The sequence below is a fragment of the Genypterus blacodes genome, unplaced genomic scaffold (assembly GCF_046128005.1).
Source record: "Genypterus blacodes isolate CSIRO-AG114 ecotype Tasmania unplaced genomic scaffold, CSIRO-AGI_Gbla_v1 ptg000111l_1, whole genome shotgun sequence".
In the NCBI taxonomy this organism is placed as follows: Eukaryota; Metazoa; Chordata; class Actinopteri; order Ophidiiformes; family Ophidiidae; genus Genypterus; species Genypterus blacodes.
The window spans coordinates 5,055,086-5,071,528 of record NW_027466915.1 but is presented as its reverse complement, the minus strand read 5'-3'; the positions used below and the strand labels follow the sequence as shown (position 1 = coordinate 5,071,528).

The following is a 16,443-nucleotide window of genomic DNA, read 5'->3' as shown; positions in this document are numbered from 1 at the left end:
CAGGAAGCCAAGGCCACTGGAGGTTGTGAGAACATGGCACAGTAGTGTTGACACACAGTTCATATTCTGTTTATCAGCAGTTTAGTCACATTCAAAGTGTTGTGAAAAAAGGTGTGTAGTTAGTCTGGATTTAAAGTTTGCATGAGAATGTTCCTCTTCAAACAGGTGCAGGAATTTTATTCCAAAGAAAAACATAAACAAATGTGATTACATTTGTTTGTTTCTTACTGTTACATAATAGTGGTAAGTAAATATTCTGCTACTCTTAATACAATTTTTCTCCAAATGCATTTTATGGAGTGTAACAGTTGAAAGTGTCACATTCCCATCGGTTCCTTTAATTCCTAATTATAATATCCATATGGTACCTGTATTTACAGGATACAGTTGGGTAAAATATTTTATATAATTCTTAAACCTTTTCTAAAAAAAAAAAAAAAGAAAAAATCCTTCTTTGTACTGTGGACCTGGACATGATTCAATGTCATGTACGTGTTGAGGTGGAATTCCAATAAGATTGAGTAAATCATAGAATTTTTTTTTGTCAAAATTACTTTGTTTCAGTTTCAAAATTTTAAACATTTGACATTCAAACAAAACTTATAGTTGTGAAGTTAAGCGGCTTTTAATGGCTTTTCAACACACAAATAGCCTTGCAACAATTGGCATAGAATGTTTTACAAGCAAACAAAACTGTTCCAGTGTATTACAAAGACTCACTGATGAGCCAGCAAATCGTACAGAATGATCAGATTAATTTTTAGGCATCATCATGCCTAGATATTGTTTGTCTTCCCTTAATTCTTCTGTTAATGTAGTCATGGAAAATTAAGACCCTCTTTTAATCTTTAAATGTTTTAAATGTGTGCAAATATTAATTAATCTCCTGCAATTAGTCTCAGGAGGCTTCTTGGTTGTGATTTGTTTCATAAATGAAAACCGTCCACACAGACCTGCTGTAGTATGCATCTCAAGTGTTTTTGCTTCAGATGAACGTGAATACAGACACACAGCAGGAAAACACCTTCAGAAACTGAACCAGCAGCCGAGATCAATAAACATACTCGCACACAATATTTACAATGGAAAATATATTAAAAACAACCAATGCCTTTAAGAATATTAGTTCAGCCACTAAAATACTTATCTCAGTCAAACCTCTGACATCCAAACAACAGCTGAAGAGGACTTTGACACCTCGAATGAGAGCCATGAATTCAGCAAAGGACCCACTTGTATTTAATTCCACAATTTACTGACTTTTGCCATTTGCTTTTGCATTCGCTGCATAAAGCATGTCATCTGTAGTTTAAGTGGTTTCTTTTAGTCTTAACTTGAGCATAGAAAGTGTTCTTTCAAGTAAACTTGGTAGACAATGTGTGCCTAGATCAGATTTACAAGTGGTTTTTAATTTGGCCCCCTGAAATAAACATTTCCTTAATAAAAGTATAATTGGTGTTTAAATGGTATCCCCAGAACTATAACAACTGATACATTTTTAAGAGGTAGCCATCATTAACTTAAGTACAGACACCTTGTATCTAAAAGTCAAGCCACCTAAGGTGCAGGTGTAGGGGCTGTAAGCAAGATTTTAGCAAGAAGGGAGATGGCAGTGGGACCAATAACCTCCGCTCTAGCCTACTGTCGCGCTTATAATGCTGTATTATCAGAGTAACCAGACTAATCACAGCTCCCATTGCGTGAGGGCTAGCCTGGAAGTTTGTGCAGCTGTGATCCAGGTTGTTGAACACTAAACGAAATTGTAAGCTCTCTTCATAGGATGAATAGTGAGACCTTTACTGTGATTACTGTTTTCATGTATGTTCTAGAATTTACACTATATAGTACATACTATACTATGTTCTATGTGTGAGCTATACACATGATAAATATGTTATATGTGTGAGCTATACACATGATAAATAAACTTGAAACTTGTTCTAACCCGAGGAGCAAGGTTTGCTACAAAACAGATACATTCCTTTAATAATTCGAGTTAATCAAGTTACTCTTCATGCTGAGGGTTTCTGACAGTAACTGGCTGCATTTTTAACAATGCATTATGATACGATACTGCTCCATGATGAATTATTCTTAAAAACAAACAAGTAAAGCATAATTGAAGACAGGTTAGAAAAAATCCAAGAAAATGAAAATATGAGATAAATGACTTTGTTGATCAGTGGGACTCATTCATTCTCTTCCACACTACCACCATATTATTGTCACTGAGGGCCACCAGGTAGCGAAGCTCAGAGTCCATTGCCACAGTGTTGATGGAGGGACCCTCCACCTGGCCATGGTGCTTCCTCACTGGGTTTGGCCACTCCAACACCTGTGAACCAAAAGGGTCTGAGTGGTGAGGACAACAAAACACAAGTGACATCATTGGGGAAGAGTATACTTATTAGTAATGATTGGAGAATAGAAATGGCCAGACAGGCGCTGTACCATTTGCGTTAACTCATGCATCAATTCTGAATCTATCCAAGATTCTACCAGTGTTGGAAACCAACGCTGTTGAAAAGAGATCTTTATCCGTTTTCTCCTGGAGCAATTTTTGCCTCACTCACCAAAATTTGGAGGCCTTTTAAATGTACACGGGGAACCTTTCGCAACAGACACCAAATAACATTGTATCATATGAATCAGTAGTGTGTGATGTGTGGTCTGCTTCCTTCAGGACATTTGAAGAGTATATTGCCTTATCTTCAATCAAGACTCAGATCAAGACTGAAAATTCACCACTAATGCTCAAACATTTTAGTTGTAAAAAATGTATTATGTTGGCTATATTTTATCAGGAAATCATTGTTTACATACTTGAGAAAACTAATCTACAAAGATTGAATATAGTCCCCCCCCCCCAAGTTGCTATATACCAGAAAAGGTTTGTGCAGTGAAAAAAAGGGCTAAAGTTGGACAATGGGAGCACTTGTCCGTATAGAGGATGTAAAACAATGTCAATGTCAAGAAACGAGGATTGTAGTTGTATTTGTGATACCTCAGTAGGGGAAATGGCTTCATCAATCTGGACACTGCTGCTTAGGAGGTTAGGCACATGATAGGTCCACAGTCTGCCTCTGTCATCGCCACACACTACGTAACTTTGCCCTGAGGAGAGAACCAACACATACACATTAAAAATACTGACCCATCCATGCCAATGTCTAGTCCCACTTACCCTCTTCAGGGTCACAGTGGTGCCAGAGCCTATCCCAGCAGTGACTGGGCAAGAGCTTGGGTTCACCCTAGACAGGTCACCAGGCTATCACAGGGTTAACATACGGAGACAGATGACTTAGTCACCGAAGAGTCGCCGGTTCAAGATAGATGGATATACTTTATTGATCTCAAACTGGGAAATTGTTCTGTCACAGCAGCACTACAGTTAAACACACTAGAATATATGAAAACACAACAAACAGTCGTAAATAAAAACACAGTTGTAAGATGTAAAATATACATCTATCAATAATAAATACTATAAGAATTATAGGGTCGACATAAGGTTACATTCATAATCAATATACTGACTGACCGTCTGGGTCTAATACACAAAACCCAGAGAACTGATTTGGGTTCGGTGCCTTGCTCAAGGGCACCTCGACAGTGCACTAGAGGCAAATTGAAACTCTCTAGCTGCCAGTCCGCTTTCTTGGTTTATATGGGACTCGAACCGGCGCCTCTACGGTCATCAAGCCCCTATGAACTGAGTTACTGCCGCCCCACAAATATGTTATGTCATGTTTGCATTTTAAGTATAATATTAATATAAATAAATATCAGCAAAGGCTGAGAGGTTTTGTGAATGTACAGCATGCATGTTGGTCCCATGTACACCTTGCAATACAATGAAATATGTATCAATAAATCCTGATAAGCAAAGATAATATAATATAAAGCGCTTTATAGAGTTATACAAGTTATATTATATTGTAAGCACAATGACCTTACATTCACCCATTCATGTAGTTGATGACCTAAACATCAAGAACAGTTAGGGGTTTAGTGTTTTGCACCACAACACTTTGACAGGCTCTCTAGGAGGAGCCCCGAATCGAACAGGGAACCTTCTGCCCGCTTTACCACTTGAACCATACCGACCGAATGTATCTTGATGCAAAGCGCAACTGCACTAAGAACACATTATGATCTGTTTGCAATGTAACCATGGTTCCATTGGAAGGAGTAAAGACCTTACATCAGTGTATCCACGTAGTGATCTCATGTTAAAGCAATATGAAAAAATTAGTTTTAGGTTGATATTTTTTTCACTGAAAGAAAACGTGTGGCTAGTATCTGTAAACTTACTTGGGCAAGTCTTGAGAGCAAGGTAGGGAACGTCAGTCTGAGCCCACTGTAGCTCAGCCAGCAGCACAGCACACAGAGCCCTGCTCTTCCTGCCACGGAGCTGAGCCTTAGTCCTGCTCCAGCTCCACAGGTAAATGGAACCTTGCATGTGGCTCTTAGATGCTACAGCAGAGATTGGAAGAAAGTTATCTTGTTAATGCTTAAATGCAGAAAAGCTATTTATTTCTCATTTGAAATCAAATAAATCATTATTTAGTTTTGCCATCCTCTGTAAATCCCTTCTAGACTACATGGAGCCGTACAAGGCAAGCTCTAAATATGCGCCAACCATCCTGTTCTCAGTATCGATGAGAGCCAATCGGTACCCCACGACATCGGCACAGACCTGAAGCAATGGTCAACATCGGCAGCAACAGCACATTTCAGCCCTAATTTGAAGCAGGGCCAAGACTTTCAGCAGGTCGGTTAAGCATGGCTCAGTATGGACACGCCTTATTCCCCTCTGAGTTTTAAGCCCCTTAAGGCTTTTGTATGACTCAAAAACATATTGGTCGCAACGTCTAATTATTAAAACCAAGGACCATTTTCAATGTGACCTTCATTGCCTCATATATTGTCACTAAGAACCTCTACTGTATCACACATGCACAAGTGAGACGAAAATCTCGTTCAATATCCAAACATTTAGAAGCTTTCTCATTGGTTGAAATATTATCATTGTAATATTATTACCATGACATTTTAAATGAAGCCAATGCACATCAGTAGGAGGCCGGTCTGATAGGCTACAAATTAAAGTACAAATCAAGTCTATTTGTGTATTACGCTATACACTTGTCAATGATCAAGTGTGCACTGGAACTTAAGTGGTTTGAAATAAGACCAAAGGCAGTAAGAAATATATTTTTGGGAACATAGTTGTGAACAGCTGCTTCATGATGCAAAAATTCAAAGAATGATTACAATCAATCCAAACGTCACTGGCTGGTTTCTTAACATGATAACAGAAATATAAGAGTTCAGTCCTTAGCCCTACTGATCACAAATAAAGCTAAGGGCCATGACTTACCCACTATGTCATCAGTGAGAAAGTTTAGGCCATCTATGGTGCGATAGCAATGATCACCGTCTTCTTTCTTGTATATGGGAAAAGTTATCTCCATTTCCTCAGACCTGGCATGAGAACAGAACAGTGTGCATTGGAAACAATGTTATGTCAGGAGTACTGTGTTATCATGTGACCAAGTGCCAGGGCTCGGCATATGCAATAAAATACAGCCAAATAGTACAAATAAAATGTACAATCAGCCAAAAGCAACATGCAGACTGACGAATTGCCAATCAATTAAACTGGCTGGTCTTCTGATTGTTAAACCTATTTACTGGAATAGAAGAACAGTCGGGAAGCAAAGCAACAAGACAGGACCAAACATTCTGTGAATAAAAATATTGGGAGTGTGACCTGTCACCATTCAATCGTCCTTGGTAACAGCAAAACATTTCCCTTGTTTGAAGGGGATTTTAAAAAGTTTATATATACCTTACATTCCAATGTCTCTACATACATTTCAGCACTAAAGGAAGCAAATAAAAATGAAAGTAAACAAGTCCCATAGACCAAAAGAGTAAATAAAAGATCTCTCGGACACAAACACACACCTCTTTGTGGAGTTGTTGGCATCGAGCTGTGTGTTGTAGCAGCGCAAGCCGTCCTCAGTGGCAGCCAGGAGATGTGTGCTGGGGGCGGCAGGGGGGAGGCAGATGTGCAGAGGGGTGCCAGTCATCTCCAAAACCAGCAGTTGACTGGAAGCACAAAGAGGTTAACACTTTCAGATATTGTGTACATACAAATTCAGTGTGGTTCCTACACTCACACACCTATACAGGTACATAGTAAACTTGCACAAGCTCACACAGATACTCACAGAACGTTAATGTTGTATTTGCTGTCCACTCCACCAATGTCCCACATTACTATCTTGTTGTCATATGAACCCGCTACAAAGGGGACACAAACGGTAGGTCAAATGCTGAGACCACACACACATCATCGTCAAGTCAAACATCATACATTTACTAAGAACACATGTTCCACAGTAAAAAGTAAATCCCTCTGCCACAGGTCCTCCTCAAAGCCTCTACAGATGAATAGCCTCCCAGCATCCCCTGCTCCTCCTTCCTGCCCTTGCCCCACCCCTTGAAATGGCCCTTTCAGAGCCCTACCCATAACACGACATGTGCTACGACATCCTACAACTTTAAAATTAGCTGAAACTATGTAGACAAAGCCAGTAGTGTGTTATTTTTGAGCACCACTGTTCTGATTGTTTGGAGACGCGGCCTTACAACCTAGAGGGGTCAGTCCGAATAAACTTAATTCAGTTTGAAGGAGGATTTAGGTAACATCAACTAGATCAAAGTGGTTGTTCTATTTAAAAAAGTGACTCACTGAAGAGGAAGTTGCCCTGGCGAGGATTGAAGTGGAGGACTGAGAGGGCTTTTTGGCTGGCTCGGAAATTGGCAAAGGCTGTGTTGTTTCTTGGGTGGATGAGTTTGACGACCCCCTTCTTCCCACCAGCAGCAAGGATACTGCAGTGTTGAGCTGTGGCTTTGCCTCCCCTGGACATCAACACTGTGGACCATGCCAGGGAGAAGAACTCCTACACACGCACACGCACACACGCGCGCACACACACACACACACACACACACACACACACACACACACACACACACCAGCTTATAGTCAATGTTTGAACATGATTAGTGATCTGCCTTCAAAATTTCATCAGGTTTTTACAAACTTCTATTATTTTCAGAAGATGTTAATGTGCTTCAGGTCACTGACTTTTTTTAAATAAACTTGAGCAATTAAACATCATTCTATATAAAGAAATGACACACACCTCCCCAGGAACTTTGTATTTCTTCATCACCATGCCAGTTTCACAATCAATCACACAGAGAGAGTCTCCTCCACATGTGGCCACCAACCGGCTTCCACCAGCTGCATCTGATAGGGGAGAAACAGTAAAGAGGAATTTATTTGATTTATATATTCTGAAATTTCAAAGTAATCACATCAGAGAAAAATACTACTAGACAGTTTGTTTTTAACCGATCTTCCTTGGTAGTTTGATTGATGCATCTGCTTTCATGTCGCAGATGGCAGTGGACTATCTGCGATATGAACAAGATGTTTGACCAACCAGACAGACAACGCCAACACCATGCTCCTCCAAACTTGTCCCTGATGCCGGCAATCATCAACTATTAACATGACTCTTTTATGCGAGGTGCAGGGTTTATATACAAAGACTGTCCGGAGCACAACATGCAGACACTGAGGAAAGTGAGTGATGCGTCTTTGTGAAGATGCTCAGCAGTACCTGTGCAATGGTCTGGCTGTGGCTGGAAAGCACAGGCCCACAGCTGAGTGGAGAAGTCCTCAGAGCTGTCCTGTTTGCTGTGGCATTGGAGGACATGGAGGGGCTTCAGGCACACAGGCTGCTGGACGGAAGGACAAACAGGATGAGGAGAACAGAGAGAAGCGTGGTGCATAGATGGACATTTTTACTTTGCAAATACAACATGAAGTAAGGCTTTACCAAACACCCTACCGAAGTCCTGTTGCTGCTCGTCATTTTGGGTAGCACGTTCATGTGTCCTGACAGTTTTGCCTTTTTTTGCGAGACCTCATCGCTCGGGGTAGGAAGCGGCCCGTCGCATTTAGAACCCGTCCTGGTTGTCTGTACTCTGGTGGGGGTAGTGGGGGGCAAGGGTCTCTTCCGGGGGCTCATCCTGGGCGCGTCAGTCTGCTTTACTGTCTGAGGTCTTAGCCGCAGGCAGCTAGATTGATCAGTTGGGGAAGCTGGGACATCTGTACAAGTTTTTTTGCGAGGCTTTTGGTTGCTGTGGTCAAACGCTGATGCAGCTTGCTTCCTCTTTGTTGACATGGTGACCTGCAGAATTAGAGCAAATTCTTATTAACATCAAGGACTAACAGTATCACATAGAAGCAGTATCAGTTTATTATATGCACAACGGACTCATTTTCATCTGTGTGGTGATTAAGGCAAGAAACTGTCGTAGTGTGTTATACATATTAGCCTAAAATCCATGAGTCACTGATTAGTCATGTTTATGAGAAGGACTACACAAGGTGAGGGAATACATGCACAGGATGCTTCCATGCCTAAATCCACTTCAAATAACATCATGGATCTCTATCAATTTTAATCTAAAAATGGGGTTTGTTGAAAAAAAAAAAAGCCTCTTCCCATAACTCCTTTCACCTCGGAACATTACAAAAGATTGACTTGTGAAGTAGCGTGTCACGCTGTGGTCAATGTTGGTATTTGTTGGGCTCAAAGCTTTTTCCAAAATCATATTTCATCAGTAGAAGGCACTTCAGACAAGTGATATTTTTCACAGAGCACTATGGATCCATGGGCTCCGTATCATGGCTGCCCTGCACCCCCTCTGTAATGCATGTGTTTGTGATATGTAAGAGGGGTAGAAGAAGAATTTCAAATTACGTGTGGTAATATTGTGGAAATGCATGTGATGTGACAAAAATAAAGTATCTATTCTTTTCTACAACATGAAGACTGGTCAAAATGCATGTGAGTCTTCTCCTGAGTTTGCACAGTGAGTCCTAAAGCAGTGAATGTACTGGAATCTTACACTCCTCTCCTTTGTGTCGATGGGTTCTTTGGATTCCATTTCTGTCTCTTCTTCTCCTCTCAGAGAGCGCAGATACTCGCTTGCCATGATCTCAACCTAACACACACACACACACACACACACACACACACACACACACACACACACACACACACACACACACACACACACACACACACACACACACACACACACACACACACACACACACACACACACACACACACACTTTAATCTCAAACTCTCTTAAAATAATAAACTTCTTTCATTTAGATATAGGAATTGTACAGCACAGGTTTTTGAGATTTGTTATGGTTATATCTGTTTGTCTGTCTGTCTAAAGAGGAATGGGAGGGGACATGATCGACTGCCTATAATCTCGCACAGATGGTAAACCTACCCTCCATTTGGTGAAGTCGCCGATTGAACTGGGTCCATATTTCACCTGCTCACGCGCAGCACTGACAAACTTCTTCTCCAAGGCGGTCATTTTCTCTGGCGTGATGAGATCTGGCAGGGAGAAGCTTTTCTCCCAAACCATGATGATCTAATGAAACAAAAAGATAAATCATCAGCTGCAAAAAAGACTGCACGATCCCACATCTGCACAATTTATTCAACCAGTAACATTTTAGAAACCCCTCGGCTTTCAGCCTTAATGTGTCATCACATGTGTGCATGTGTTTACACCTCACACTACTTGACTCACAATGCGCCCAGCAAGCATTTACACTTTACATGAAAACTTGACCCATCTGTATCTAGATAACATGGCAGTTCTATGTTACAATCTGTTTTAGAAGCAGTTGTTTTCGAGAGGCTGTAGAATGTTAATAGTGCCCACATGACTCATATGCACACAGATGGAGCACCACATATGTCAGTGGCTCATGACACTTGTGCAAGAATGGTGAGATCAGAATTCATGCCACACTGTCCTTCATTCAGCATCTGCCCCTCACTTTCTCTATTTGTTCAATTCTTTTTACCCCAAACTAATATACACTGCCTGGCCAAAAAACCTGAATATACTGAATGACCAGATTATTCCATCAATGGATTTTTTCTTCCCTGATGGCACAGGCATATTCCAAGATGACAATGCCAGGATTCATCGGGCTCACATTGTGAAAGAGTGGTTCAGGGAGCATGAGACATCATTTTCACACATGGATTGGCCACCACATAGTCCAGACCTTAACCCCGTTGAGAATCTTTGGGATGTGCTGGAGAAGGCTTTGCGCAGTGGTCTGACTCCCCCATCATCAATCAATCATCATCAATCATCATCAATCATCATCAATCAATCAACAAAATATTAGAGTGTGTGACCTTTTTTTTTTTTGGTGTTTTTTTTTGGCCAGGCATTGTAGTTTGTATTTTACCACCGATAAGAGTTATTAAGTTATTATATTAAGAGAACACGTAATGATTGTTTGATATTCACCAGCAGTGTGGGGGGGGGGGGCACCATTACAAACATGAATGTGAACCAACAGTAGAAGAGTGAAACATCCAATCAGCTACTTACCCTTTTCCTCAGGTTCTCGCTGTAGACATAGCGTATGTGGTTGGCAGCTGTGCTGATGTTTTTGCCATTGTAAATCCTCAGGTTGGGCAACAGCACCATGACTTTATAGTTATCACTCACCTGATGAAGATACACAACTTTAGCAATGTACATTAACATTATTAACATTATGCATGAACATCAAGACAGCTATTTGGCTGACATAAATCAGAATGAAGGATCATAAACTGACCCCGTTTCTAGACATCGTTAAGGGGCATTGAACATTTAGATGACCTCTAACTATTGTATCGGGCAATGTAAAAGCCTATACCCACTTCAAACGCCTCACCGTTTGGTACACCTCCTTTGATGCAGTGTCAAACCAACCAGCCCAAATTAAAGAAAGATACAATGTAACAAAAAGTGGAACTCCAGTGCAGATTCTACATGAAAATGGCCAAAGAAACATCATTCCAGAGAGAAATAAACAGCCCTTACAGTGATATAAATGTTGTCCTCCAGCTTGAGTTCTTCAAGGCTGTTCAGGGAGCTCAGGGTGGTCACATCTTCCATTTGGTTGTCACTGAGATCCAGATATCGAAGCCTATGCAGCTGTAGGCTTTGGGGAAACTCCTGCAAGTTGTTACCAGACAGATCCAAGCGCTCCAAGGACTGAAGGCGGGAAAGAAGCTGCACCGGCAAGTCCTGGCATTTCAGCTGCAGCCTAGACAGACTGAGCAGAGTCAATGAGTCAGTGTGTCTACTAGAATTGAGCCTCTAGGCACTTACTCTTGTTGTTCTCTCCGGACTAAACCTTTGCTTATGTTGTATCTAAACCTCATATGAACATTGTGCTTAATAAAAGCGTCATGCCCAATTGTAGATGTGAAGTTATTTCAGTGCCTCCATTAGGCTGAAAAATAACTGTCCAGACCTTTAAACTGCATCAACCTGGGATCCAAATTGGAATACAGCTGCCCAAGTCATCCAAAGAGTAATAAGAAAATGTAGAATTCCTTTTTAAGGGTTATTGGGTGTGAGAATGTGTTTAGATATCAAGTCACAGAGCTCACAACTGATCCACATCAACGCCTGCTGACTGAAAATTCAAGTGAAACGACTTGAGATTAACATATCAACAGAGAAAGCCGTGACCCTTGTCAGACACAGACCTCTGACTGTTCCATTGTTTAACTCTTGCAGCAACACAAGAGCGAACACATTCTAAGAACAACGGCACTGAACTAAAACGCCATCGCCACGTTTCTTCTTCTCCTGTTGATTTTGTGGCAGTGGGCATCATGCTGTTGCATTACAGCTGTACGCTGGACTGTCCCTTGCCCCGTCTAACACGGCACAGCCTTGGCTAGGCGCAAAAGATGCAAGACAGCATTATCCCAGGACGTATTTGCATGTGTGAAGACAGAAAATCACCAGGAGCGCCGAAAAGGTTAACCCACCATTAGTCCACCATCTACAGCAGGGGCGACAAACTCAGGCCCGCAGTGTAATTATATTTGGCCAGCGAGATCATATCAAATAAAGGGGCTTCCTGTGCCTCTCTCTGTTCATATTAAAGTCTTTTGCACAGAGGATGACATGAGAGCATTCATATGTTCTGGGTGCAGAGGAGCCAGAGACACATTACCAACAAAACAATAAAAAAGGAAACCACAACTCACTTTAGTGTGACAATTTGCTCCAGTTTGTTTGCTTTTGGAGAACCTTTCTCCAATAAGAGTTCCTCTGTTAGTTTCACCATTGTCTCCTAAAGGAAAAGAGGATAAAAAAGAGTATTGGAGAAGCAGCCACAATGATGCTACTGGATGTAGTTCTTAAGCATTAGTTAAAACCAGCCTTTGTTCTTTATTTTAATTCATTGATAATGAGAATGTGTTTGATTAAACTGTAATAGACGGTGTTTTATGCTGAAACAATTTCCATTGTTAATCTATTTAAGACATTGCATTTCATTTCAATATGTTCAAATGGATTTGATTTTGACAGTAGGAGCGGTTCGTTTGATTTCAGGGAATGTAGTTATTTCTTGTTGAATAATAACACAAACAAGGTGACTATTCGTTTTCAGCAAACAAAGGCATCTCATGACATGAAATAACAATCTCAATATATTTCAGAATAATTGTAACATGACGCTTTGGCAATATCTGGGTCTGGATTTCAATTTACAAGGTAGATAACAACAGTAGTTTTCTACTCACTACACTACACAGGATCCGCCCACTTAGGACACCACCTATGTTGTCCTAGCTCTTCTGACGCACTTATTTGTTCTTATTTGTTTTCTAATTTGTCCTTTTTTTCTCATTCGTCTTGGTACCTAACTTATTGCACTTCTAATCTAGCTCTAGTTATGCTCTTAGCTGTTGGTTTTGGAAGGAAATGCACTTACAATTTCTTGTGACCTGAAGTTCTTTTATCTACCTATGTTGAACGCACTTACTGGAAGTCGCTTTGGATAAAAGCGTCTGCTATATGACCGTAATGTAATGTACTACCCAAGTTCGAAATTTACCGGACGAACTCCGTTTCGCAGAGTAAAGCGAGTTCAGAACAGCTCATTGTCCCCATGCTTTGACGAGAAGGCGTTTTGGAGGAACGGATACGCGTGTTTGCCGTTTAGCTCTCAACTACCGGTACGTTTTAATCTAATTTAAAACACTTAAACTGCCGTGTTTCTCTGTTAAAGTCGGTCACGCTACACGCTGTTTCACCACACCGCCTGATCATATTAAACACAGAACTCAATCATCGGTATGCACAAATAAACTCACCGTACTTCTCTCTCTCTGGCTCTGAGTCTGAACCTTCGCGGCAGAATGCTGCTTCCGCCTACGCCTCCAGTGGGCGTGGTTTGTATTTGATCATGTGACAGAGACTGAGATACTTCCGATCTCAATTTTTGCATGAACTTTACCGAATAGTCGAGGGCACAGAACCCCACTCGTAACTACAAGGCTTGGCCTAAAATCTTTAACGTTGAATTCGCCGCGGACTTCTGGTCTGCCCGTCTTGTTGTCGTATTTGTGGTAGGAATGTGATTGTTAGAGGATTGTGTGCATTTTGAAGGCAGTGAATAAGACGAAAGTCTACTATGAAAATACTCTCAAGACAGAAAAGCAAGGCATCATCAATCAATAGTATATTTTAGACACTGGACAATAATATCTAAAATAAATAAAATGTAATGAAACTCCGATGGGTGGCAGCAATGCGCTAGTAATAGCACCTAGTCTGCCGGAAATGACAAAGGACGCACACTCACCATGCTTGCGCCTAACAGAAGGGGCGATGCTCCTCCGTGTGGTTGTAAAGGCATCAGACAGTGTCTGCTGTGCGAGAACCTGGAGGGAAACGCAAGTCTAGTTGCAAACGAAGTACAGGTAATTAATTCCAGATCACAAATCTCAACTGCAACGTGCCCGGTGAGATCGTGTATACTGTGTAATATCCTGTGTATAGGATTAAGTGTTAACACGTTTTGGGTGGGCTGCAGTCAATTTATCACAGCGCAGGACTATAAAATTGTATTGTATTCTTCCGTTATATATTCCTGCAGGTTTGTATCGTTTGGTGCGGCCCTGTATGTCGCACATTATCCTACGGGTGCCCGCACAGGTCATTCCATTTAGTTGGTACATACGAAACGAAAAATGCGAGAAACTCAACACTCGTAAAATAGCGATGCAGTTTCACTTTGGATTATACTGAACCTATCAAACGGTATCTTGATATCTTCTTCATTGTGCCATTGGAGAAAGTTATGCGTGATTTCTTCCGTTTAACATTGCATGATGTCTGAGATGAATGAAAAAAGGATGGCATTGCATGTGGCATCCGTACTTTATATTATAAAGTTTTGAAATTGAAGTTCTACAGTGTTTGTAAAGGTTAAAGTGCTGGTCAGTGAGTACTTGGTATATTGTGTAATTCTGGTTTTCATTCATTAGACTTCAGTGAGAAATGGCTATTACTATTTTTGCTCAACTCAATATGTCGGACCAGCAGATTATGATTTAAAAGTTAAGAGAGAGAGCTCCAGAAGAACAATGTTGTTGGGTATAAATGTAGGGGAAATAAGTTTTAGGTTAATAAAGATTTTAGTTGATGATCCATCGACTGATCTAAAAGCCAAAATATCCATTACTAAGCCAGGATTTATTTGACATTGGGAGTATGAGATAGGTCAAAAAGAAGTTTTTGTTAATTTTCATTGGAAACAATCTGTTTACAAGCTGTTTACATCATCATATTCTTTTGTCATTATAGGTTGTGCATCAATTCCTCTATCAACCCGAGTTGAAACAAGCCATTTGCAAAGATGCAGAGTCTGCATCGTTCCCATTCCCTGGTGTTTTTCTGTGGGAGAACTTCATATCAGAAGAGGAGGAGATGGAGCTCATTAAAAAGATGGACCAAGATGTGTGGAGCCAGTCCCAGTCTGGTCGAAGGAAACAGGTTATGTGAAGTTCCTTCATGTAGTCTGTGTACACATGCAGTATGACCATGCTAGTTTAAGAGTGCAAACACACCCGATGTTTGCCTTGAAGTTCTTTGTTGTATTTGGTCTGGTCACATTTCCCATGTACAAATTGTCAAGGCCTTGTGGACAGATATCACAAGGTCTCAATCTTTGGGAACGGTTTGATTGACTGGCTTTGATTGGCGGGGTTAATGGCAATATAAGTCCAGGAAAACAAATGGAATTTTCCATTTTAAAAATGGTGTTTTCCAGGCCTGTCATGTTTTGGGAAAATGATTAACTATAATTTTTTCTCCTGGAAATTGGAAGGTCCTTGTCTTCACCTTCACTGAGTGCAGGGATGACTTAATTATATATATAGTTAATTTTTTTGTATAAGTATTCCATGAATATTAACACTAATATAATATTTACATGATATTGAAAAAGCTTGCCTTTATATCATTGCAGGACTTTGGCCCTAAGGTGAATTTCAAGAAACAGAAAGTGCGTCTTGGCGGCTTCAATGGCCTGCCTGCTTTGAGCCGAGACTTGATGCTCAGGATGCAGGAAGAGCCAACACTGTCTGGCTTCCAGCCAGTAGAGCAGTGCAATCTGGACTACCAGCCCCAGAGAGGCTCTGCTATTGATCCACACCTAGATGACTCCTGGCTGTGGGGAGAACGCCTGGTCACTATCAACATGTTATCAGATACTACACTCACTATGTCGCTTGAAAAGGGTCTTCCTGAGCTTGGACTGACAGATGAAGTTCAGGTAGCTGTGCATCTTCCTCGCAGGTCTGTAGTGGTGTTATATGGAGCGGCGCGGCTTAGATGGAAACATGCCATCCACCGGAAGGATGTTTGTGCACGCAGAGTCTGCAGTACGTACAGAGAGCTGTCTGCGGAGTTCCTACCTGGAGGACAGCAGGCTGAGCTGGGAGCTCAGTTGATGGACATTGCTTTGAGCTTCCAAGGGACGCCAATCTGACAATGCAGTAGAGATTGTTACCATTTGATGAAGGTGTCCACTATTGCTGCACATATTGTTTTAATTTGAAAAAATATTGTTCAATTTGTTTTGAGAAATGTATCGTGTGACTGGTTTGTGTTAAGGCTAAAAGACACTATCACACAAGCCTTTATTTAATTACGACAAATAACTACATTACTTATATTTTTTGAATGATATTAATATTGGCAAAAGCACACACTTTTATATATTTAAATGAAATACAATAAATTGCATCCAGACATTTATTGTTTGATTTAATCACCGCCTTTCTCAATGGAATTAATTCCAACTTCAAATTGTCAATTATCATTTGATTCATGTCATTCATTCAAGTATATGTAGACATAAGACAAGGTACAATTATAATGGAAGGAAGAAAGTTTAGAATATGGTTAAAAGCAGTAGGTTCTAATTCTTAATCCAGAGGGGT

The 16,443-nt window shown here is 40.8% G+C and overlaps 2 protein-coding genes across 4 annotated transcripts; one reads left to right on the top strand and one right to left on the bottom strand.

The window, feature by feature from the left end:
- Window positions 1–380: 380 nt before the first annotated feature.
- lrwd1 (leucine-rich repeats and WD repeat domain containing 1) lies at window positions 381–13,375 on the bottom strand. 3 transcript variants are annotated; one of them, XM_076161246.1, is made up of 16 exons: window positions 13,314–13,375; window positions 12,196–12,281; window positions 11,012–11,246; window positions 10,532–10,651; window positions 9,401–9,547; window positions 9,001–9,096; window positions 7,935–8,276; window positions 7,704–7,824; window positions 7,221–7,327; window positions 6,764–6,974; window positions 6,240–6,312; window positions 5,974–6,117; window positions 5,384–5,487; window positions 4,315–4,476; window positions 3,005–3,114; window positions 381–2,335 (listed from the first exon to the last, which is right to left on the bottom strand). In XM_076161246.1, exons 2-16 carry the CDS (start codon window positions 12,273–12,275, stop codon window positions 2,180–2,182), a joined length of 2,208 nt encoding a protein of 735 aa, XP_076017361.1. In that variant the 5' UTR covers window positions 12,276–12,281; window positions 13,314–13,375; the 3' UTR covers window positions 381–2,179. The 3 variants fall into 3 exon arrangements, with proteins under 3 accessions (XP_076017361.1, XP_076017363.1, XP_076017364.1); XM_076161248.1 differs by having other exon boundaries at window positions 7,704–7,821; XM_076161249.1 differs by having other exon boundaries at window positions 13,309–13,370.
- A 76-nt stretch (window positions 13,376–13,451) lies between these two features.
- Window positions 13,452–16,105, top strand: alkbh4 (alkB homolog 4, lysine demthylase). Its single transcript, XM_076161253.1, has 3 exons — window positions 13,452–13,917; window positions 14,804–14,992; window positions 15,468–16,105. The coding sequence occupies exons 1-3, from the start codon at window positions 13,801–13,803 to the stop codon at window positions 15,987–15,989; spliced, it is 828 nt and encodes a 275-aa protein (XP_076017368.1). The 5' UTR covers window positions 13,452–13,800; the 3' UTR covers window positions 15,990–16,105.
- The last annotated feature ends 338 nt before the right edge of the window (window positions 16,106–16,443 follow it).

What these genes read in the sequence shown, in the direction of transcription:
- lrwd1 (XM_076161246.1), bottom strand. Translation starts at nt 12,275, where the DNA reads ATGGTGAAACTAACAGAGGAACTCTTATTGGAGAAAGGTTCTCCAAAA. An exon ending in TCTCACTGATGACATAGTGG is followed by an intron (nt 4,477 to 5,383) that starts GTAAGTCATGGC and finishes TCTCTGCTGTAG; the next exon opens with CATCTAAGAGCCACATGCAA. An exon ending in AAGCCATTTCCCCTACTGAG is followed by an intron (nt 2,336 to 3,004) that starts GTATCACAAATA and finishes TTTGGTTCACAG; the next exon opens with GTGTTGGAGTGGCCAAACCC.
- alkbh4 (XM_076161253.1), top strand. Translation starts at nt 13,801, where the DNA reads ATGCTTGCGCCTAACAGAAGGGGCGATGCTCCTCCGTGTGGTTGTAAA. An exon ending in TAGTTGCAAACGAAGTACAG is followed by an intron (nt 13,918 to 14,803) that starts GTAATTAATTCC and finishes TTGTCATTATAG; the next exon opens with GTTGTGCATCAATTCCTCTA. An exon ending in AGTCTGGTCGAAGGAAACAG is followed by an intron (nt 14,993 to 15,467) that starts GTTATGTGAAGT and finishes ATATCATTGCAG; the next exon opens with GACTTTGGCCCTAAGGTGAA.